This window comes from Onychomys torridus, chromosome 1 (genome assembly GCF_903995425.1).
Source record: "Onychomys torridus chromosome 1, mOncTor1.1, whole genome shotgun sequence".
NCBI classification, from domain to species: Eukaryota; Metazoa; Chordata; class Mammalia; order Rodentia; family Cricetidae; genus Onychomys; species Onychomys torridus.
This window is the reverse complement of record NC_050443.1, coordinates 166,448,985-166,473,812: the sequence shown is the minus strand read 5'-3', so window position 1 is coordinate 166,473,812 and position 24,828 is coordinate 166,448,985. Positions and strand designations below refer to the sequence as shown.

Genomic DNA, 24,828 nt, shown 5'->3' with positions numbered 1-24,828 from the left:
AAAAATGCACTGACCTCCCCCCCCCCCAAGACAACCTATGATGCAGAATCAGATACTCTGAGAACCCTGGGCAATGCAGCAATTACCGAATGGCTGGGTAACACAGCCCAAAATCAAAGGCACAAGGGTTGTTCTGAAAATAGAGATTCAGGAAGCCTAAGAAAACATTCTTGTCAATGAGCAGGGCACAGACTGCGGGGTCCTGCTTCATGGTGGCGATCCAGATCCGAAGCATCGGGGTGTGATTCACGCAGCTGCAAGAGAACGAAGGGGAAACATTGGCAAAGAGGCATTTAGCACTTTATATACGAGATTGAAAAAACTATGGGCTTCTTTGGGGAATATGGTAAGCTTAGTTACTATCCAGGAAGCCTGATCTTTGCCAAGGAAAAAGCCTTTCTTGGAACTGTGTGTCCAACTATTGACATTGATACAGTGGCTTCTGTGAAGGTGATAAAATGCTCGTGAACTGACGCAGGGGGATCAGGTGTCTTCCATTCGTTGCTGACTGACCGACCGATACCCTCTCAAGCTAACAACAGTCTTGGGCCATTTGCAGATTTTACTTTTAGGGTTTTGAAAAGGAGAGCAGCTTCCCAAACACCTTTACAATAAATAAAATAATCATTAAACCTTGAAATACAGGCCCTTTCAAAGATGCACAGGGGAAGTCAGGTCTGCAAGATGATAAGCTAAGGTAAGAGAGCTGGGGGATGGGAGCCAGGACAAGCTGGGAGATGGGTTTTTATAATTTACCTGCATGTCTAAATATCCAGTCACCTTATGTCTGATTGGAAGAATACTACTTTTCAAATACTAGAAGTGTCCAGCATGCCTAATGTGGCTGGCAGAGATCTGAGTGGGCAGTAGTTCATGCGTCCGGTGTCACCTCTCAGCTTCGAGGTAACCAAGCTTTAAATAGCCCTGCCACACTTTAAACATACTTTTAAAAACAGTGTGATACTCCCATGATGTGTGGTTGCCCTTTGTTTACTTGAAGATTGCACTCACTGTTTTTGGAACCTTCTGGTTTTTAAAGGTCATTCCTACTTGGGAGATGTGGGATGGGACTGAGGTGTGTGGCATGTGCTGTGACTCCAGAGGGCCAGGTGTGCGGCCACGGGAGGCGCTACAGATGATTTCGCCTGTGTGAATACACAGGGGACGGCAGACTCTGAAACGCCATGGAGGCTTTTGCACAGAGTCTTATCCACAGAGATGTAGGTAACACATGAGCCTGTACTTAGTGCGAGGAGAAGAACACAGGCGCGTTTTGCATTTTGGACAAGGAAGCATGCATGAGTGGCTTCCAGCCCTGATTTTTGTTTCACAAACACCTTGACAGTCCACAGGGGAGTTAGTGGTACCCAGAGCATTTCAACAATTGACACTCAGTGAATTTGCAGTCACATAGTCAAATGTCTTACTCAGCTAGTCCATATACATCCAGCCGCTCAAACCAGGGCCAGAAGAGGTAATCAATCATGGATATACGGTCTCCACCAAAGAATGTAGTGTTCTGATATTCAAGAATCTAGAAATACACACAGAACAATAGCCAGTTAATTTACACATTTGCTGACATGTTTACAGATGCTAAATAAAAACAACAGTTAATTGAAGGAAGGAGAGCTAGCTTGTCGGTTTTCTATTTTCAAGAGACTGCTTCCTCCCTCTGCCACTGTTGCCCTAGCTCCTTTAGGGCCACAGTCTTGGCCACATCCTGTTCCCTGCCTCCCTTCAACACCGAACGAACAACATGGCTGGCTCATTTGACTGGAGTCAGGAAGCTGTGCTTTAGGCCAGCATTGCCCATTCCCCAGGGACATGAAAAGTCTGAGCCATTTGCTAAGAACCAGCAGTCGAAACCCCACTTGCTGGAGTTGTGACCTCATCTCCCACACACTCTTTACACTAAAGAGATGCTGCTCTCTCCAATGGTCATTCTTTTGCCTCCTCAGTTGGCTCAGAGCTGAGGCTGGACAGATCAATGCTGTTTAGTGGGTTCCCTTGCATCCCAGCATTGTCTTTCTGCTTGTATTCAAATCCTTCAAATTTCATGCTACTCAACATCATCAACACTCTACAATAAAATACAAACATTTCTTTCTCAAGTGGGATAAACCAACCCACATAGGTGGACTGTAAAGAAAACACTTTGGACAGACCACAAGAAAGCACCTGCAGTTTTCCCAAGCACAGGCAGTTACTGCTGAACTACGTTTTCCCAAAGAGAACGTCTGGAAGCCAAGCTCCCAGCTAAGTCAACTGCTCACACCAACCTACACAGCATACAACCAGCTCAACACTTCTCTCTTGCTGCCAGTGGAGACTGCTGGGCCAACGGAGTTGTGCAAAGGAGCTGTGCTGATATTTCCATCTTAGATTTGGAGATCCTGCTGAGGGACAGAACTTTACAAAGAGTCCAACTGTAAATTCAGGGCTGGGGGATGGCACAGTAGGGGAGAGCTTGCCACACATGCCTAGTGAGCTAAATCTAGTCCTCAAAAGCCGTGTAGAAAAGGCTGACGTGGAGGTGCACACATGTGTTCCCAGCAGTGTTGAGGAGGTGGAAGCAGGTGGATCCTCCAGAGTCCCTGACAGAGAGCTAACCGATTCATCAGTCCCCAAGCCAGTGAGGGACCCTATTTGAAAAAACTCAAGGTAGACATCACTGAGCAGAAATGACACCCAAAGCCGAGCACACTCCAAACGTTCTGGCTCTCTTAGCTATGGTATGGTCATGGCTTTGTGCTCAAAGATCCGCTCAGTGTGCTGAGCTTTACCTCTGATGCAACATGGGACCCAGGACAACCTTTCTCCCACCAGCCACAGTGTTCCCATCTGTAAGGGGATGGTGATATTTGTGGCCACCTCAGAGTACCTCAGGGTATGGTGAGGAGTCTCGAGCAAGCATGAACAGTCTAGGCCCTGAAGGCTCCACGGTAAGAACACCATCCTGACCGAGGATCGATGAGTTCCCCTATCTGCCTCCCCTTCTCAGAAGGGAAAGGAAACCTCATGGCCCCAAACTTTAAGTCTTCGTATTCCCCAGGGTGGCATAAAGGGTCCCTGATCATTGTCCTGAACGTCTGGAAAAAAACATGAGGTGGCTTCAAGAAGCCAACAGTATGGTCCTGAGTCAACAGTGTCTGAACAGTGAGAAGTGACTCCGCGGCCTGTTTCAGTCGTGTACTGGTAAGGCCTGGCTTACAGGGTGTGGTTCTTTGAGTGAGAATGGACCCCATAGGCTGAATCCTTGATCCCCGGATGGTAGAACTGTTTAGGAGTGACTAGGAGGTGTTGTCTTGCTGGAGATGTGTCAATGGGGTAAGGGAGAAGACGAGAATCTGGTTAGCCCTCTGGGGAGGGGGCTTGCTAACCTCACGGACATTCCAGGAGGAGTCTGTGTACTGAGCTCTCAAGTTCCAGAGAGGACACTTGCACACACAGTTTTGTGCCGCAGAGCCGTCTAAGTCTGTCCCCTAGTTTCCTGTCCCAGATAGAGCAGCCCCATCACGCCTCTCCCCCAGCCTGAAGGTCCAAGTCTTGAAGGTTTACCTCTCCCCAAGCTTCTGGTGGCATCCCCAGACATCAATCTCCAAGTGTCTATGCAGTACCCGAAAGCTCACAGTCGCCGCCTTGTGGCTCTCTGCTGCTGCTGCTGCTGCTGCTGCTGCTGCTGCTGCTGCTGCTGGTGGTGGTGGTGGTGGTGCTGCTGCTGCTGCTGCTGCTACTGCTGCTGCTACTGCTGGTGCTGCTGCTGGTGCTGCTGGTGCTGGTGCTGCTCGCGCTGGTGCTGGGTGCTGCGCTGGTGCTTGATACCTCAAAAACCTACAGCCATTTCCAGTTAGCTCTCTCTGCTTCCCGTTTGTGGACTGAGATGCGAGCTCCCAGCTGCTGCTCCAGAGCCGTTCCTGCATGCCTGTTATCATGCTCACCATCATGATGGCCGTGGACTCCCAACCCTCTGGACTGCAAGCACCACGAAAACCCTTCCAAGCTGCCTTGGTCATGGTGTTTTATCACAGAAACACAAGAGTAGCTAAGAGAGAGGAGGAGAGGAGAAAGCAGAAGGCTCTAAACTGCCTTGACGTTTGGAGCAGCCCAGAACCACCCCCAAAAACTCAATAGTCTGGTCTCACTTCCTGTCTTGTCACTGCGTCCTGATCCGCAGATGTGAACAAGCAGCCAGCCTTACATGTTTGCGTCTACAGCTGCAAACTGCTTCGGCCACCGTGCCTCGCCTGCCATGATTGACAGTACCCTTAAATCATAAGCCCAAACAAGCCCTTCCTCCTAAGCTGCTCCTTGTCACTCATCCCTAACCATGGAGTCCAGCTGCCTCCAGGTGACACAGGGCACCCTGGCCAGACCTCCCTGGAGATCGCTGCTGTCTTTGGGATCTTCAACAGGCCTGCTCCCTTCCATGCAAATCTGGTACCTTTCAGACACACAGTGTTACTCTACTCAGAGAATCCCAGACACTGTGATCCTCCAAAGGGGCATTTGGTGTTTGCAGCATTCAAAAGAATCTACTTTAAAATGTTCTGAGGTTGGAGAGATGGATCAGTAGATAAATGTGCATGCCATGCAAGAGTGAGAACACATGTTCAAATCCTAAAAACCAGGTAAAAACAAACAAACAAACAAAAAATAGTTAAAGCCAGAGAGAGTAACGAGACCTCTGTAATCCCTGCACTCCTTGCAGATATGAGACTGAAACTGAGGAATCCCAGGAAGCTTATAGGAAGACACCTGACTATGCAGAGGAAAACCAACCGAGACCCTTGCCTCCGCTGCTGCTGCTGCTGCTGTTGCTGCTGGCTCTAGATGCAGCTGCGCTCCCTCCAGACCCAAACTGAATTTCTCAACAGTCGACAGCGCTCTGGTGAGGCAGGAAGGAAATGAACTGGGACCCCTGGGGCCGGAGCTAGGATAATCCAGCCCCTCCCAGATGCTGCCCCAGATATGGAAGACACAAAGGGGCAAGAGAAACAGTAAATACCAAACGAAGCCCCAGAAAGTACTTATTGTTTAGACACACAGGGAAAGCATTTGGTGGCCCTCACCCACATGACTGGACATTTAAACCCCAACATGGATTTCAAAGGAATAGAATAAAAATTTTCTAGGCTAATAATTTTAACTTTCCATTACAAATCACCATCTTAAGCAGATAATTGACCATACCTTCTGTATAAGGTGTCCAGCTTGCTTTAAATAAATAAATAGATAGATGATAGATAGATAGATAGATAGATAGATAAAGGCAAACTTTCTCATGGTTTGGAAACATGGAATGAAGACTTCAGAAGAGCCCTCACATCACTCTGAATGAAACTGAAATGTGAATGTCCGCTTAAATTCCACCCTGCTCTCACCTCTCCCTGATACTCTATTTGGGGGATTTCTACCTAAGTTCTAAAAAACTGGCAGTGAATAAGAACAAGACACCTAGAGGCCAAGAGCTGTTTCTGAGTCCTCCTCAGCCTGACTTTCAGACAGAAGTGCTTTAGTTTTCAAGGACACACAGCCCAGCAACACAGCTCCAGTCTGCATGAGGTCAAGGAGGCAGCTGGCCTGGACTCCGACACTGGTGAGCTGAGATCTTGAATTCCAGCAGGTGGAAAAAGAATTCCTTTAGCTTTGCAGGGCTGAGATGAAGTGCAAATGGCTTGCAAACACATTTTATGGAATGAAAGGAAAGCATTATGAGTCTCATTTACACTCAATTATTTCTGATTTACTTCATTTCCCAACCTGCTGTGTCATGTGATCAATACTAGTCCTCCTTTACAAAAGTGCCTCCAGAAAAATGATTTTTTTACCAGAAAAATAATTTTTTTGTCCAAAGTGAGAAATTAATAGAATCAAAGAATTTTAAAAGTCCAAAGACTCTTAAAAGGCCCATTGTCTTGGGCTGCAATAGTGGAGAGTTTATGTCCAGAAAAACGCACAGCACATAATGGCAGCCTCATTGTTGGATCTAAATACTTGTTCACTAAAATAACAGAGCCTTAGCTTGAGGCTTACAAGATGGACATCTTTGGGATTCTCACCTCTCCGGAATGTCTTGGCTAATAATGATTTTTTTTTTTTAACGGAATAAGAATCTTTGAAATCTTTAGAACAAATTAAACCATAGTTTTAGTCAAGAATCCAGTGAATCTGTGGGAGTTAAGCGTAAATGCCAATGCATCATCAATAGTTCCAATATAGGTACCAGGGAGGAGCAGGAGTGTTTGGATCATGGAAATGCATAGGTGTCACCTGGTAACAGTGAAGGAAACAGTTGAGTGCCTTGCTAGCACTTCCAATCTGGCAGATGCAGGCATAGGCAGCTACTTCCCTGGAACTGACTTTGATCAAAGACAAGCTTGATGATAAAAGGGGAGCAAGGGACATGCCATGCCTTGTTGGGTGAGGAGGGGTGAGGAGAGGGCTTCTGAGCAGACTAATGTACCTTCTGTTAGGTCTCAACCCGGGACAATGGACTGAGGTGCCTATTAGCACACCAAAGTAGATGCTGGCCACCAGGTTCATCCAGCCTCCCTCGGTCCCTAACTGTTACAGGGTCCTCCTGGCTGGCATGCCCTGCCCCTACCCTAAAGTTCTCCAGCCCAAGGACTCTTCTTCCTTCCTTCCCCTCTCCTCACATGACCCAACTCAGTCTGCCAGTTAGGTCCACTCCGGACTCTCCCAGATGTCTCTGCCTCTGCTGTGTGCTTCCCTACATCTATAATGAAAACCTCAACCTCTTAGGAGCTATCATGTCCTCCTTTTAATTGCTTTTTTTTTTTCATTCACCTTTCACATAAATATAGCAGGTAACTGAGAAAGACACATTCAGATTCTAAAAGGGAAAGCAAAGAGAAAGGCAGACTTTCCAAGTCAAAATGAGTTATTGCTGACCTGTTTGGTGCTTTATTGGTTCATTTAACCCTTAACTGGTCCTGTAAGTGTCCTATAGGACTTACTTTCCCATGCAAAGGATGAGTAAATGGTGTGGGGGTACTGACAAGATTGAGACTTGTTAAATGTCTCACAACTGGCAAATGTAAGAGAGGAGAAGAATTTTAACTCCGGGGACAACACTTGTCGTCCAGCAGCTTGGTCAGTCCCAGAGGCAATGGAATGGGCATTCAGAAAACTTCTGCCCACAGAGTAAATACTTTACAGGTCTCAGCTGCTTAACTCTTGCAATGCAAAAACAGATACAGGCAATATACGCATGAATGGGTACAGCTGTGCACCAATAAAACCTTCCTTATGGACTCTGAGCTTGACAGATGTTTTGATAGCCTATAACTTTTAGAGCTGCTTCAGGTTCATAACAGTAGAAAGCAGGACATACAGAGGTATCTCCTATTCTCCCCACCTCCATGCAGAGCCTCCTATACTGTTTACATCCCAATAGGAGTGGTGCCTTAGTTACAATAGATGTACATATATTGACCCATCACTCCAAGTCCATGATTTCACAAACCATTTACTGTGGATCACTTTTGTACGATTTCTACATCACAAGCTATGACTTAGCTCTTGATATTTTCAGCTACTTAAAACAGTATTTTTGAAAGCATTCTTAGCTCTTTGAGCTGCACAAAATCCAGCAGCTGCCCTGAGTTACCCTGGCAGTTTTGATTTGGTCATTCACAGTTTATGTTGCAATGGCTGAGCTAACAGTGGTCAGAACAAGAATCCCATTTGCAAATGAAAAGGTTCTATTGTGCCAGAAGAGGCTCTATTTCCCATTTTCCCCTCGTGATTCTCTCCTTCTAAAGGAAACTAAATCTGAGAGCTGGAAATGTCACTTATTAAAGGTTCACCTAAGGAAGCTATTGTGGCACATGTTAGAACTTTGAGTCTGAGGCAAAAGGAAATTTGAGGCCAACCAGGACTACATAGTGACCCTGTCTCAAGAAAAAAAAAAATGTGCCTGTACATGGAAGGTCAAGTCTACTTGGTGCACTTTAGACAGAGGTGGGAAGCATTCTTCATCTGTGGGCAGTACTGTAAGGTCAGGGTTCTTCCAAATGGGCACTGGAGCCACACAGGCTGTGCAACCTGCCTTTTGACTCTTGGGCAAAATCCTGAGCCTCTTATTCCTCCACCTTTTCCTTGTTTAAGATGACAACCTTAACAGTATGTCCACAATGGTTTTGAGTATGGAATGAAATCATGCAGACCTCATCAGTGGAGTTTTAGATCAGTGTACCTCAAAATTAAAGAGAAATACTAATGAATAAAAATGCACTTTAGTAACATGGTGCCTTCTCATAAAGAAGACACACATTGCAATTGAGCCTTGTTGGGTGTGTCAGAGTAAGACTCCAACTCACAACCCTCATTTCACCGGTTAGCAGTTTAATGCTGGCTGATGTCTGAATGGTGCAGGCTGCGTTTCAGTAATGTGATTTTTAATTTCACCAAAGATCACAACAGCTTTCCCAGAAGGATTTTAATCATGACCTTTAAGCTTGTTCTCCACTTCCTCTTAAAGATTCAGTAGGTAAATCCTAAATGGTTTTCTGCAAATGTTCTTCTGTCTATGCTATTTCATGTTTGCATCTCTATTATATTGAACAACTCAAGCACAAAAAAACTAACAAGGTCATAGAAACATATTCCAAAAGTTTCCAGGCATCTGAAATATAATCATATCCACGGTGTGTGTGTGTGTGTGTGTGTGTGTGTGTGTGTGTGTGTGTGTGTGTGTGTGTTTTGTTGTGGTTTTTTTTTTTCCAAAACAGTGTCAACTTGTACACCAGGCTGGCCTCAAACTTAGAGATCTACCTGCCTCTTCCTCCAGAGTGCTAGAATTAAAGGCATGCACTATATGTCTGGCTTGAGTTAAAAAAAAAAAAGTCACTTTAGTCTCTCATACTAGCAGAAACTATATTCCTCTATTTCAGAAACTATTACTCTCTATGTTCCTCTTTTTCAAAGCCTACATGACATGAAGGATTACATTACTGGGTGTTCCATTATTGTTCACTGAGTTCTAGGATCAGATGAGGGAAAGAACTCTATTCTCACATCTGCTGTTAGTCCAGGTTTGCAGGGTGTGGGGATCAGAGGGAATCTGGTGTCCCAGTAAAGTTGACTTTGGGACATACAGACAAGGTTACTAAAGTTACCACAAGAGGTCCTTCCCTTCCACTGAAGACAAACCAAGTCTAAGGAGATGTTCTAAAGTACTTATTTCTGTTTCCTCATTCCTACTTAACTTTATAATATATAACACATTCATGCATCTTGATAATATTTAAATGATCAAAACAAAATTTCAAGATTTTGACATCAAAGTTTGTAAACTCAAGCAAAAATATCAACATTTTCTGCTAAGCCCAAACCATGATAGTGATGTGGCCAAAAAGGTAGATCTGAATCAAGCCATTCCCCAGTATCCACCCAGAATTACTTCCAGGGTCCTCTTTGAATACCAAATTCCATATACTTCATATAAAATGTAGTTTGCAAATAACCTAACCACACATCCCCATACAACAAACCACTTCTAGATTATTTACAATGCCCAACACAGGGAAACTTTATATATAAACAGTTGTTACATTCTATTGCTTAGGGAATACTGATATGAAAAGTCTGAACATATTCAATACATATGCATTTTTTCTTTTCTATTCTAAAGTAGTCAAATTGGAGAATTGCAATCCACTGATAACAACAGCTCATATTATTCTGTCTTGGCTTAATAACTAAATGCAAGAGCTGTTGAGTAAGAATTTTATAGACATGTAAACTCTTATCTCAAGATTATCCTTAATTGACTTTACAAGCACAGGCTACATTGGAATTGCATCAGCATCTAATAGCTGCACTGCCTTGGGCAAATAACAAACCCCCTATACCCTGATAGTCTAATGCCCTGTTATTCTACTATGTAATGTGGAGGTAAGAGCACCATGTGGTTTAGAAGTTTTATTTGGATCAGTATGGTAAACAATTAACACTTACCAGTGTCTTTCATCTGGCAAGTTTTTTAACATTAGCTGTTATTATCTTTACTATTATTGGAATGTAGCAGGGAAGACTTTCATAGCCTTCAAAAAATAGGCAGTCCCTGAAATGAAATTCCCCTGCCTGCTTGTGTCCTCATAAGAAAACATAATCAATTAATGCCAAGCTGAATGCAGGAACTCTTGACTGGGTAATGGTACTTGCCAGCCAGGAAATAAAAGCAATTTAATTTTGATTACAGGTATCTGGCTTAAAAACCCCTTCTTTGTTCTTATATTATTGCCTTTTTTTTTTTTTTTTTTTTTGGTTTTGATTTTTTGAGACAGGATTTCTTTGTGTAGCCCTAGCTGTCCTGGAATTCTGTAGACCAAGCTGGCCTCGAATTTACAGAGATCCACTCTCTGCTAAGTGCTGGGATTTAAGGTTTGAGCCACCACCACCTGGCTTAAAAAAAAAAAAAAAAAAAAAAGATTTCTTTACCCTACTGCTGTGTTCTAAGCTCCCCCTTTTTGTGTCAATTTAAGAAAATGAAACATTAGCTATGGTTACATACTTGGGCGTTCTTTTAAAGTGAAAGTGAAAAACTTAATCCTTTTCTGAGAGCCCAAATTTGAGAAGTTCCCAAAGCTCAGAAATGACCTCAAAATCCTCTTGCCCTCCAATACAAAGCAGGCAAGACTGAACCGCCCAGTGGCGGTGGCGGAAGGGACGCCGAGGCACCTCCCAATGGTTACCGCTCGGACCGGGACGGGAGCCGGGCGGCAGACAGGAAGGCGGACCCGCCCCTTCTCGCACGGTCCAGCTCCGCAATTGGCCGCCGCTCTAGCCAATACCTGACGCGTTTGGAAGAACGAACCAATAGGCGACCGCGTTACAGCAGCTGGCTAGAGAAATGGCGGCTCGGCCTGCTATGTGGCTACCGAGAGAGGAAGTCGGGTGGCGACGGTGCGCCTCAGCATCTGGTCTCACATCCTACGGGAGATCCGCGAGGAGCCGTCGAGGCCTGGCCAGTGGCCTGTGGCACAGGTGGCTCCGTCCGGAGCGAGGACGCTAGTTGTCCCATTTGTGAAGTCAACCGGCTCCCCAGGGTGCGGCCCCACATCACTGTGAGGCTAAATTGCAAATGCGGCGCTGAGCTATGGGTGATTGTTATGCACTCCTAAGAACCAATCGCCCGGGCATTCTCGCTGGAAACCTGAAGACACGTCAGAAAACCAGCGATCGGGGTGGATCTCATTGCTAAGGTCCTCCGGGATGTTTTCCAGATCCTTCTGCCAACACCTTAGAGCCTCACTTAACCTCAGCCACATCATCCCTAAAATGAAATGAGGCTCTCACACTACCTTCTCTTACGGAGGTGATTGGTGGTAACAGTCGTAAGAGTTTCAATATTTTCTCAATAGGGATGTGTCACACTTTACTTATCTAGTCTTATATACTGAACTGGCTGATGTGGTCTTTACAGTATAGCATCTGAGACACCTGCATCTGTCTAATACAGGATTTGGAAGGAAGGATTTGAAAGGGGTTAGAAGTAGGAGCTAGAGAGATGATTCCGTGGTGGTTAAGAGTGTTTGCTGCTCTTCCAGAGGAAGATTCAGTCCCCATCACCTATGGCCTCTGCCAGTAACACCTTTCCAGGGACTCTAACTCTCTTCTGCCCGCCTCCACCCCCACAGGCACCTGCACACAGACAATCTTTCTTTTATTTTCCTTTTTTTTAATTAGAAATTGGGAGCCCAAGTAGGAGGTTATCCAGTGACATCGATTTGCAGTTGTTTGGATTCGGTCTTTTATGGTCACAAGAAGATTAAGAGTTAATAAAGAATGGGAATTTGCAGTTTTTAATTTAGAAATAAGTAAAAAAACTTGACATTTTCTTGAAATCGGGAGATGTAGATAAGAAGTCTGGATCAAACTAGGAATGATGGTTTGGGGGTTTTCAGTGAAGAGTGTTAGGACCATTAGCACTGATTATTCTGAAATAGAAATATGGCAGTTGAGGGGCCTGGTGGAAACCCAATTAGACCATAAGGCCAAATCAGTGAGAAATGAGCCAGTAAGAATACTGGGTAAAAAGAAAGCTTGTTATTCGTGTCAATAAAGGGAAAACATCATCCACTGAGGACTCTTCTCTTCAGAGCCCATAGTCACAGGCCTCATGGCTGTCCCGTTGGTAAAGACTTAAGAAACCATGAAAGACCTTGGGATCAACTGAGAGGGATGATACTGTGGGGTCTTTCTGCATGGCTGCCATCCAGAGCTTAAGTTTCGGAGTGTCGGCTACACACCTGTAGGAAGACAAGATGAGAGATGTGAACTAGATGAACTAGGTGGGCATCCCATAGTCCCAAATTACCACTGCAGTTTATCTCCTTAAACCTTTTAAATGTATATTTAAGAACACTTAAAATGCAAGCAATAGACTAGTAACTTTAGATTTGAGTGCTACCATTAAGGTCTTTGTTTCACAGAAGAGGAAGCCAAGATGAGAGCGAGTGACTTGTCAGCTAGTAGAACTTCCAACTGAGATTGACAGACAACTAAGTAGTAAATATCCACTTTCTACATGAAACGTGAGTAGAAGTAGCCTCAGACGGCTGTCATTTCTAAGATGCAGAAGTAAGCCATTGTGGCCAACTGTCAAACTCAAAACAGAAGTTTAGAAAGCAATGTAGAAATCTTAGAAGTAGGTGGAAAGTAAGAAGTGTTTAACTCTTTAAAAAAAATCTAAACCCTTGTGGATTTTTAACCAGTAGAGGGTAAATTTTAAAACACTCTACTCATGTCAAAGATAGATGTCTCCTACTCCCCAGGGCTGAGGATGAGTATGAATAGGTAACCAGAAAGGTTCTTGTATACCGAGGACTTTCCTCTCTGTTGGTTTCCATTCATGCCGGTGATATTAAGTATTTATCTTAGTTCACAAAAAAATCCTTATATAATATTACAACTCTCATCTTAAGTTATGCACAAAATGTTCAAATGTCTTACTCATTGAGTTCCAGTGCTTCCAGCCATTGAAACCAAGGCCACATAAGATAATCAGCCATAGAGACAGTGTCCCCACCAAAGAAGTCTGAGTTATAAGGTGTCATAGCCTGAATGTTAAAGAAAGTAAAACAAGTTTATTTGTGCAACTAGGAAAAATCATCAAAAACAACAGAAGCAAATTAGGTAGAGCATGTCTAAATCTCTTTTATCCTATATAGTCAACTTGAGTTTTTATGTGATTCTAATTGGAAATCTAATAGATAGTAGGTTTTTATGTGATTCTAATTGGAAATTTAATATAGTATACCAGTGTTTTCAACCTTCCTGATGCTGTGAACCTTTAATATAGTTCCTCATGTTGTGGTGACCCCCAACCATAAAATTATTTTCACTGCTACTTCATAAATGTTATGAATCTTAATGTAAATATCTGTGTTTTCCGATGGTCTTAGGCAAACCCTGTGAAAGGGTTTTTGGACCACCAAAGGGGTGACAACTCACTGGTTGAGAACCACTGTAGTATATAGATATGTCAGGAACAGAAAGGTCCTTGCACTCACAGATAGCACTAGGGAAACCAGAAATACTGAACAGGCAGGGTTGTCTTTTCAAAGGAAGAGATGTATAACCCTTTCTGCCAAGAAGGCTAGAAGTGGAAGTGACTAATAGCCTAGGTAACCCCTATGCTATCTGTAGGGCCAAGCCATACCTCGCTTCCCGAAAGCTCCCACAACCATAACTGGAGCTGCCTAATAGTCTAGGTGACCTTCGTGTTATCTGTGTGGCCAAAGGCTCCTCCAAGCTCCCACAACCAGGACCAGAGGTGGCTGATAGCCCAGATGACCTCTAAGCTATCTGTATGACCAATAGCACACCAGATCCTCCCCTAGGCCTGTAAGATAATACATGTAACCTGTCTCTACAGCCCATCTTATGTACATGCACTTTGAGAAGTTTCGATGTAATTATGCCTCTGTGCACAGAGAATTGTACTGTTCTTAAATATGCCTAAAATAAACTGCATGGTGTCAGACCTAGAAGTTTGAACCGGCACCAGCTCCTGAGTCATGCTGAACTAGATTTCCTTTTTGCCTCAAGCAGACTGTGACTCTGCCAGCCCTGGTGGTCACAGAGACCTGTTGTACATATATTTCTACTCCTGTTTGAAATATTTTGCATACTGATACAAATGTAAAATTATATTTGTCATGCTGTGTGTATGTTCTACCTCTGTTTAGGGTATTTTGTATGTTGTCACAATTTTGAGGTCATTGTCCTTATATGGTACATCTGCTTACAGACTATTTACCTTGTTAATGTGAAGCTTTAGTCCTTAGATTATTTAGGTAGAGAAGACTTACAGAACTGTAGTCACCATGCTTGTCATTTCTATAGTTATGTTAGTTAGGTTTTCCAGATTTACAGAAACATATGTTAGATGGATAGGTAATCTTCAAACACTTCCTAGACCTAGAGAATATGGCATTTAAATGTCTTGATAAGTTAGAATTCGTTGACCTGAGACATGATTGCTCCTGGCAGCACCAATCTGATCCCAAGAGAATGTTGGGCTTCTAAGACACTCCGTTTGGAAGTTTGTCTTCTTCTTGGCACAAAATGGCCTGCTGGGCAAAGAACTGCCCTTGCCTCTGACGACAGTACAAACACTGTCCTTTCTGGATGAGGAGGACACAAAGAAAATCAACTACTGAACCTTGCCAAGACAGGGTAAGATGGTCTTTCAAAATCTCTGCTTCTGAAAATGGTCTGTCAGATATTCTAGGCCTGTAGCCAAATTGGATGCCTCAATGATGCTGAGAAACTTTAGGTGACTATCCAGGCTGCCAGCTGTCTCTGTCTGTTCTCGTAAGAATTTTGGAAATTGCTTGCTTCCATTTTCTGTTTTCTCAGCTATTATTATGTTCCTTCTTAGGTCTTTGTTAGAGTTGAAGACTAGATAGTTACAGTTATAATCTTCTTGTATCTTAGCTAGACTATATTAAGTGCTAAAGTTAGAATCTTTAGGATAGGAAAGCTATTGGAGTAATCTCGGTAATTTGCCATTTACCTTTGATCTGCACATTTCTGGACATTTAGCATGTCTTTCTTGTTTGATGTAGTTCCATTTTGTTTATGTTATTAACCTTTGTTTTTCCTGGACAATACTTGATAATCATTCTTATTGTATATAGTTTGCATTAAGTTTAGAACCTTCTTATTTAGACAAAAAGGGGAAATATAGTGGTATTTGCTCTGCCCATGAACTTGGGCTATAGGGCCCGAAGGAGGTGGTGCTTCTTGCCATTGTACATGACCTCTTAAAAGGAAAGGGAGAAGGGTCACATGCCTCTTCTCCCTGCTGCCTGCTAGGTGGATTCACTTCTGGTCAGATCAGAGGACAACTTCAGCTGTCTACTCCATTCTGTATTCGTGAGTGTATTTTCTCAATTTATCCTAATAAATTTCCCTAATACTCCTTAAACAGACTTCTGTGGATTTCTTGCATTAGAGACGCCCACACTGATATACACTACAGGACTGTTTGGAATAGCTCAACTGTGAGCATGCTACTTGTCCAGAGTACAGTAAAGAATTTTTGTTACTATCAAAACCTTAGAACACTGGACAGCAAATAGACAGGAACTATACTTAGCGTAGATGAATCTTAAAACACTAAATCAGAGTGGAAGAAGCTATTAAAACATGCACATTATATAGCTGCATTTGTATAAAGCATGAAACAACCCAAACTTCGTATATGGTTCTTAATACAGATGCTGGTACCATGATGTGTTTATTTCTTAAAAAGTTGTCAAGTTGTACTTTTATGCATTGAGTGCTCTCTGAATGTAAATTTTTAGTTAAAAACATACTTAAAATATCCCATAAATGGATACAATTAGGTACTAAACAGGTGAAAATTATTTGAATAACACTAAATTCAAATGGGATGTTTCTGAAATGTAAGGTGAGTTGATGGTAGGGTTTCACCAAAGAAGAAAATTGAGAATATTATTTGGATAAACAAACTTATACCTGATAGAGGAAGGTAGGGTGCATATGACTAAAATTAATTATCTTCATATATGACACAAAGAATTTTGGAAGACCAGAACCAAGCCAATTTGCCCATTATAAATGACCTCCGTAGTCTTCCTCAGGGACCATGTAATGGTCTACAGTGTGGATAGCTTGTTCATGTCTGATTATTTGTCTCCTCGCCACTAAAATAAGAACCTGAAGAATGGGAACTGCATCTTTCCAGCTTCCGTGCTGTTCCACAGAAAACCATGAATTAGCAAAAACTGATTTAAGAACAAATATAAAACCTCACAATGAATTACCAGTAAAGAAACTGAACTGCACAGTACAGCAGGCCCTGTTAAATTGTTTTAGGGATTAGAAAAATAAGGGATGTTACCCAAACCATTTTAGGAGATTGGAATATTTATGATGCCAGACCCAAATAAAGATATCCGAAGAGTGAATTGTGGGTCAAACCCATGAGTATATATTGAGTCTATAATACATATGAAAGTCCACTGAGCAAGATGCCATCCCCTCTGTAGGCCTGGCCTAGCTGCCTTGAGAGGCAAAACTCATAGGTTTTTCAGGTTAGATTCCATGGCTTCTGGGGCACTATGTGCCTTTCAGTTCCTGAGAAACCAAGGCATTCCCTCGGGCAGTCAAGTGTTCAGGCCACTTTGTGTTTCTGTATGTTCCCTTAGTAGTCAAGGAAGCAAGTGTAGACGCTTCACAGGACAATTGCTCTTAAGACATTTATCTTGTGTACCCTGTCTAGCTTGTAAACATCATTGTATCCTAGCAACTACAACTGCATCGATCCTGGCAACTGCCATCATACTCTGTTTCTGATAAAGGTATAAAAAGTCTGACTGCTCAATAAAAATTGCCACAGCTTAAGTTTTGCTGTGGACCTTCCAAGGCCTGGTTTAGTTCCTCCAAGCTATATCAGGCCTCCAGGCCTGATTAAGTAATTGTGGGTGCTTACAGACCACAAGCATCAGGTTAAAGGGAATGGGTCCTGTGAACATTTCCATAGATGTAACAGATGCCAGAAACATTCAGTATCCACAGTGTAAGAATTAGCAGATTAGGGCTAGAGAGATGGCTCAGAGGTTCAGGGCATGTACTGCTTTTCTACAGGACTGGAGTTTGGATCCCAGCACCCATGTCAAGTGGCTCACAACTGCCTATAACTCCCAATCCAGGGGATCCAACAGGTATGGCTGCACCCACCTGCACCTGCACTGTCCCCTCACATACACATAATTAAAAGTAAAAAGAATAAAGTCTTTAAAAATAGCAAATCCAGGATATAGTGAAAAAAAATTTCAGAAAAAAAAAAAAAAAACAGATCTAACTCAATGCTCAGTGATAAAATGCTAGAATGCATCCACATTGAAGATAGCATCTATGCTTTCCCTCAATAAAACCTGTGGCTACATGTGAACAAGTGTCTCAAGACCAAGAAGAAAGCTTTATCTCAAGGCCCAAAGGACAGCTCTTCCCAAAAGGAAAGAAATCTGGGCTTCCTTACATGTCTACATTCCTGGCGGACTTCATAGTGGGAAACGTTGATTACCAGCAGCAGGGGAAAGTAATATAGTGGCATCTGTTGTCTGATGACAACTAGGTCCAACTATTATTTTAAATATATGAACATAGACTGGAAACAAGACACATATTGTGGAAATGTTGGTAATATTTTCTCATTGTTATTTTAATGCTGATGTACTAAATCCCTCAAGCCCATAAGCCATGTGTGGTCATGCATGCCTAGCACTCAGGCAACTGAGGCAGGAGGGTCATGACTTTAAGGCCAGTGTAAGCTGCACAGTGGGTTTGAGGCTAGCCTGGGATGCAATGACACCTGTCTCAAAAACCTAAACAAAAATAAAAACAAGTCAATGATGTACTTTTAGGTATTTGGATTTATATCAGGAGCACAACAGCCTATAGAAATCTGTTGTGATTTTTTTCTTCTTTGGTACTATTTCTAATTGTCAGAAAGTGATTTAGAGAGTGAGCTTCTGATGGGAGGAGGGGAAGGAAAGGAGCGTAGAAAATGATTATCAGGCATCATGGTGAAAGCCAGGAGAAGTGAGTACCTCCTCTAGCTGGTGAAGTTGCTTGCTCAGTTCTTCTTTTAAGTCAGGATAGTTTTCCTTCTTCTTTGTTCTAATAAAGCTTGTAACCAAAGGTGGTACCTGCACAGAGGACGATTTCTTAGTTTATCAGTGTGAGGCTACTGCCCCCACAACACACACACACACACACACACACACACACACACACACACACACACACACACGAACCCTCATAGTCCTGACCCCCAAGACACATACAAACACAACAGAACCCTCATGTGGGGGGCCCAAAACAGTTTGACCACACAGCTTCCATGACAGGCTTACTGGAAGGTACCACCCAGTCCCCAGAAAAAGCCATAAGCTGACCCCACGATGGGGAGAGCATCTAAGGGGAAATACCTAACATTCCAAATAGTCTCAACACACACTTATACCCCCAGACAAATACCAGCCAATCAGGGCCCCGAACCCCAGAAATCCCTTCATGCCAACCTCTGCTATAAGAACCCCACCTGCCCATGCTTGGCACTCGCAGACCATACCACTGTGTGAACACACAGAGGGTCCAAACACCAGCTGGACTTGAATAAAGGTTCTTTGCTTTTACATACAGGATTCGGTCTCCGTGGTGGTCTTTTGGGGGTCCCTGAGAACTGGGCATAACACCTCATAGTACTGTCCCCCAACATACCCACACATAAACATAATAGAACCCTCATGGTCCTGGGACCCCTCCAGAGTGTTGTAGAGACAAGTGTGGGCCAAGTCCCAGTGTTTACAGAAACCACAGCCTGATCTTATACACCTTTTTGTGGACTATTTTGTAATTTGCAGATAATGGAACCCACTTTGGCAAATTTGAGCTAAAAATCTCATAAGTAGACACCAAGTGGCCTAGAACTGAACAAACAGGCCTGGAACTTTCTAAAATCATGGGGTTGGGGATTTAGCTCAGTGGTAGAGCGCTTGCCTAGCAAATACAAGGCCCTGGGTTCGGTCCTCAGCTCAAAAAAAAAAAATAAATAAAATAAAATCATACTGAGAAATAGACTAACGAAGAGGTACCAGCTCCTGCCAGTGCTAGTGAGCACTAAAAGGCATTTGTACTGCTACATGCTGAGACAACTAGAAACAGTGGCTCGAACACCATTGCTCCCCTAGAATTTAATCTTGCAGCTACCACCACCACCCCTATAACTAGAAGCTCTGCAACCTGTTTTGCTGGCCCCAGCCATCCATACCAGGCCTGTTTCTTCACACTGCCCTTCTCTCAGCTGAAGGCCACCATGTGTATCTAACAAGGAGGGCCTAGGCCACAGGCCATGGCCCCAGCCGCAAAGGGAGCTGGGAAGAGAAGTCTTCTGAGTTCTACTTTAGAACCACAAGACTATTCGAAGGGGACTTGAGTTCCTGAAGACTTGACAGGTGTGGTGTCTGACGTTTTAATGAGTATGGTTGGAGTTGAGTTTTGATACTTAGCTCTTCAAAATGACCTCATTGTCAGAGAATAAAGCGCACTCAGAGTCTCATGAAATCCCATCAATGTCAGTACGTTGGCCCTTTCGGGCACTGATGGTCTGACGTAGCCCTTCCACCCACACTGCCATCTTTGACTGCCTAGTGTTTTATCCATACTAACCCTTAATATCTCTTCCATATTATCTTATGAGGGCAGAAGGCCAAGAGCCTTGATGAAGAAAAGCTCCTTATCAGAACAGAGCTGGAGTCCTGAGCAGCCTGGACATGTTTCTAGAAGGCAGCAGGTCCAAGCATACACAGCAAAGCTGCCTAAACCAAGTAAAAGAAGGGAGAAGACTCCCAGGCCACAGCTGAGGGAGCAGTGGAGAAGTGTGGCAAGACTGGGGGAAAATCATCAGGGGTAGAGTCAGGAGAAAGGGCCAAGAGGGCTGACTGTGAAAGGCAAGCAGGGATCAGAGCACCAGAGCCTGGCAGGGCACAGCGATTCAGTATAGTCCTCTGCTAATGTTCCCAGCCTCTGGACCATCACAGAGGCAGTGCTGATTTAGCTTAAAACACCAGCTGGAATTTCTTACCTTAGAGAATAACTCTAAGTTCATCTTCTGGCAAGCTTTCTTGTAAGGGTCATCTGGGAACAATTTCTTCTCCGGGTATGCCTCATCCAGGTACTCACAAATGATGATGGAATCAGAGATCAAGCGACCCTGACTGTCCTCCAGAACTGGCACCAGCCCTGACGGATTCTTCTTGAAGAACCATTCAGGCTTGTTTTTCAGGTTGATATTGATGATTTCGTGCCTGAAAGACACAAGACTACTGAAGAGAGCAAGGCATTTTCTGTTTTCCCGAAGTAGTGTTGAGTGGCTCTACCGTCTACTTCGTCTACTTAGTTAACAAGACTTGGGTTTAGGAAGAGAGTACCGTCTCTCTGTCTTCACCACCCGCCACCAGCCGTTTGAGAACCTGGCTCCGACACCCTCAGCAAGCGAAGCAGACAGTGTTCACTACTGTGTTGATCTGGCTTGTTTCACTCAAGGTCCCCAGAATCCATCTCTGTCACACACTGCAGACTTCACTTAAAGGTGGGACAGCCGGGCGGCGGTGGCGCACGCCTGTAATCCCAGCACTCAGGAGGCAGAGGCAGGCAGATCTCTGTGAGTTCAAGACCAGCCTGGTCTCCAGAGCGAGTTCCAGGAAAGGTGTCAAGCTATACAGAGGAAACCCTGTCTCAAAAAAAACAAAAAAAAAAACAAAAAAAACCTCATAAAATGAATCAGATTAAATCTACACGTGTTGATATATTGACTTATTGACTTTCTTTCTTTTTCTTTTCTTTTCTTTTCTTTTTTTAAAAGGTTTTAAAAATCATGAAAAGCATGCAGCTGGAGACAGCCCAGTGGTTGAGGGCACCTGCTGCTCTTGCAGAGGATTTGGGTTCAGCTCCCAAGACCCATGTCAGGGTTTACAACTGTCTGAACCCTACCTAGTTCTCGGGAATCCAATGCCCTCTTTTGCTCTGTGGGATCCTGCAAGCACATGGTACACATAAACTCATACACGTACATATAAAAATAAAATATTTTTCAAATTTATAGAAAATAAATTAAAAAAAAGAATCCACTGGTGTCACGCTAATTCCAGGTTGTAACTGTATACCCTTGTATCTTGCAGAGACTATAAAAGACAGTGTTATAATCCTTAAAGTAATGTTTGTATACCTCAAATCAGGAACAGACTCCAATAGGACAGATTACTCAAGAGTAAGATATCCCAATACCTCTGATTTTCTGTTTCCTTACCAACAACAAAACAGATTTAGTTTACAGATTTAACTACATAGTCCTTCACACACACACACACAAAAAAGCAGTGTGAACATTGAAGTAAAGCTTCCTATACTGACTATGTGTGTGTGTGTGTGTGTGTGTGAGAGAAAGGGCTCATTTATGACATAATAATGAACATATAGACCAGCTGCTAAGGGGAAAACAAAACCCTCTGACATAGAATAATGCTCATCTCTGAGAATTATACTTTGAAAACGAAAGGCAGGTCCTGGGCTTTAGAGATCAAGAACACAGGAATGCTGGTATTTTGAGCAGCAGTCGACACACCTGTGCCCACATGCTGGGGAATGCTCCTTACAGAGAACACACTACAGATCTGGCCTGTGTAAGATGTTATTGTTCTCGGAAAAGCTTCCTGGGGTTCCAAACCGATCTGTGAAGTTCGTGGAGCAGTGATATGCACTGTCTGAAGGTACCCCCCCCTCAATAAGAGCCTTCCTCCCCACTGTTATCGTAAAATAATTTCAATTTTGCTTTGGAAAACTCCTGGTAGAAATGGGAATTCCTTCCCACCTAGAGTTTCAGCGGAAAACACAGAACAAGGCATTGTGCCCTGCTTGCACTTCCCCTTGCATGAGGACACTAAAAATCTCTTATTGTTCAATTCATCTTCAGTTTCTTAGTGATAGAAGTTCTGACTAAAACGGAAAATTTGCTCTAGGTAAACACTATCAAAATTATTTTCTTATTTGTTCAAAACCATGCTCTCTCGTCCAAATGAAATCAAATTGTTATGAAGTGATAGTTAATTTTAAAATATATCTTACTGTTTAGGAAAAGAACTGCCTGCCTATCCAATTCTCCCCATGAATATTTTCTTAAGAGTGGTCTTCCAAACAGCAAGTGTCTAATAATTATTCTCAGAGAAAAATCAAGTGACTCACCAATTGTAGATAACCTGTAGTCAATGACTTAACGTTAGTTTCAATAATATGGCTTCGCAAAGTGACTTTTAGACACAGACTCTCCCCTTGATTTTGCAAGAGCCCAACCCATGGGGCTGTGCACAGCAAAGCTGACTCAGAACTCTGCTTGCCAGGTCAAGTTCTGATCTTGGCCTCTAGGTTGAAAGCGAAGCTCAGTAGATCAAGAATCCAGGGACCAGAGCTGGGTTAGCCTTCCTGGTGTTCAGCGATCCTGTGCAAATGACTTATTTTTACAGAAGAAACAGCTTTTCCAAGCCGTGGAATGCTTAAACAGGATGACCTAGAGCCCAGGAGCCTGTGACAATTATCCCCTTGAAAAGCCTGTGACAATTATCCTCCTACAAAAGGCTGAGAATATTTCCCCTGAACACAAAACCAACGCTCCGAGGGTCTGAAGCAAGCCACCAGCCCCGGGCGGCTAGGGAGTTGTCGCCCTGGTCCTCACCGGATTCCCTTGGCCTTCAGGACCATCAGCGTCCTCTGGGCAAAAGGGCAGAACCTCATGCTGTAGATGCGGATCTGGCCCTCCGGGACTGGACCGGGAGGCGGGCTTCCTGCAGGAGAGAGGAGGCGGTCACGGCCCAGATCGCACGGAGATCCGGGACATCCCGGACAACCCCGGCCCCGGAGCCTGCTCGCAGCGGGCAGCCTCACCTTTCCCCAAGCACTTGGAGGATGCCCCGGACATCGTTGAGCTGTTCAGGCCAAGAGTCACGAGAGTCCCGCTCTAGTTCGTGGGCGACTCGGGAAGCACATGGCCTCAACTCGCCTTAAGTGCCTGCGCTCAGCTCCGCCCAGACCACGCCCCCAGCCCGGAAGCTGACCCAGCCCCCAAACAGATCAGCACTTAAAGGGGACCTGTGGTTCCCTTGTGCCACTTGCTGGCCACCTGGAGATTCACCAAAGGTGAGATGCTTAGAGGCACCCCATCCCTCCAAGCAGAAGGTGGTCGCCTATCTGTCTTCACAGAGGACTCTGGCCCTGACCCACTCCCTGGCCACCAAGGCATGCCCTGGCAGTCCACATGGTACCGGCCTCTGGTCTGCGACCCTTGGCGCTAGGAACACGTGGGTGCTACTCTCAGTTCTTGTTCTGGTCTCAACATTCCAGAGGGTCACTCCAAAGGTTCTTGCTGTAACCTACGACTCCATGGAGATGGTCTAGCTTCTTGGACAGTACTAGCTTACTATGAGCCACCATCCATTCCTTCTGTCACTCACGGATGCACATTTTAGCACACCGAAAGGAGCACACATCTGGATGTTTTCAGCCTCAGAATGATGGTTGTGCTTTCAAAATTTCATCCATAAAACATTTGTTTGGAAGCCTAGAAAGCACACAAACTGATTTAAGCACAGTGGAGTGAGGGAATTTCGCTTCTCGGGTCTATAGGAAAAAAAAGAAAAAGAAAGAAAAAGATCAAAGGGTGTGTGCAAAACAGTATCTTTTTCCTTAGAAGTAAGGAAAGTGGGGCAGAACCTGAGCACCAGGATTCACACAGTCAACAGTTGACAACTAGTAGTAACTGGCGCTATTTACCGAAGACTATGCCCGGGTTTTGTTTCCAGCTCTATTACTGGAGAAGCAGAGAATGTCCTTGGAGCTTGCTCCACTTTTGATCTTAGCTTCCTGTGTTCACTAAACTATGGAACAAAGTACCAAAGTGGCTTAACCAGCAGATACATCTAAAGATCCCAGCAGGGGAATGGCAGCATCCTAGCAGACTAACCAGCATAGAGCAAACATGAACTCTTCAAATAAATAGAGGAAAATATACTGTTACAGCAAGCCACTGTACGAGATCATTGGTCTGCATTATAGCAGAGATCATGTGTAAGTGCCAGGACATCTGGGCACCTATCACTGTTGACCACAGTTAAAATGGCACAGGACCATACATTTTGCAGCTGTAAATATCAATAATTAGCCTGAAGAGATAATTTAGAACTAACTGTATTGCAAGAAGATGAAAGATTAAAAGCCTTAGTGACAAGAAATAGTTTTTACCTTCTAAGTAATGCCCACCTTCACTGTCCAGATATATCTACTTGATATAGCATCCTCCTGTGACTTTTCAGAAAAGTGATAGATGACTTCATACTTTTAAATATATAATCTATGTAGACAGGATTAAGTTCAGGTTGTTGAAGGTCACATTAACTGTCTTACAGTTGGTATTTAAATAAAAACATTTGTTTTTATAAGTTAAGAATAACTGAAGAATCTGACCATTATCTTTTTACAACACCCAATCCAGATAGCAGATAGGCTCCTCGTTTCTCTGAAACTGAAGACACCTTGGATTCCAGGAATAATAGAGCATTGCAGACAGATCGTCTTATGAGACGAACCAGATTGTCCACATGAACAAAAAGACTCCCTTAAAGATTATCTTGTAGAAGCAGACTGAGCTATGGTTGGACCAATCACAGCCTGACCAGCACTGTTTAATTGTGTATGCCTCTTACCCACTCCCCAAAT

At 43.7% G+C, this 24,828-nt stretch overlaps 1 protein-coding gene across 2 annotated transcripts; it reads right to left on the bottom strand.

Moving 5' to 3' along the window:
* Positions 1–67: 67 nt before the first annotated feature.
* On the bottom strand, positions 68–23,145 carry LOC118575320 (glutathione S-transferase omega-1-like). Of its 2 annotated transcripts, XM_036175912.1 has the most exons (6): positions 23,002–23,145; positions 22,793–22,901; positions 20,150–20,372; positions 18,114–18,212; positions 12,982–13,088; positions 11,805–12,278 (listed from the first exon to the last, which is right to left on the bottom strand). In XM_036175912.1, the coding sequence occupies exons 1-6, from the start codon at positions 23,033–23,035 to the stop codon at positions 12,125–12,127; spliced, it is 726 nt and encodes a 241-aa protein (XP_036031805.1). In that variant the 5' UTR covers positions 23,036–23,145; the 3' UTR covers positions 11,805–12,124. The 2 variants fall into 2 exon arrangements, with proteins under 2 accessions (XP_036031810.1, XP_036031805.1); XM_036175917.1 differs by lacking the exons at positions 11,805–12,278; positions 12,982–13,088; positions 18,114–18,212 and adding exons at positions 68–254; positions 1,428–1,534.
* Between the last annotated feature and the right edge of the window lie 1,683 nt (positions 23,146–24,828).

Excerpts from the sequence above, each read along its gene's own strand:
- LOC118575320 (XM_036175912.1), bottom strand. The coding sequence starts at position 23,035 with ATGTCCGGGGCATCCTCCAAGTGCTTGGGGAAAG. Across the intron at positions 13,089-18,113 it reads AACTTCACCAGCTAGAGGAG|GCTATGACACCTTATAACTC; the intron begins GTACTCACTTCT and ends TTTAACATTCAG. Across the intron at positions 12,279-12,981 it reads GAAGCACTGGAACTCAATGA|GTGTGTAGCCGACACTCCGA; the intron begins GTAAGACATTTG and ends GTCTTCCTACAG.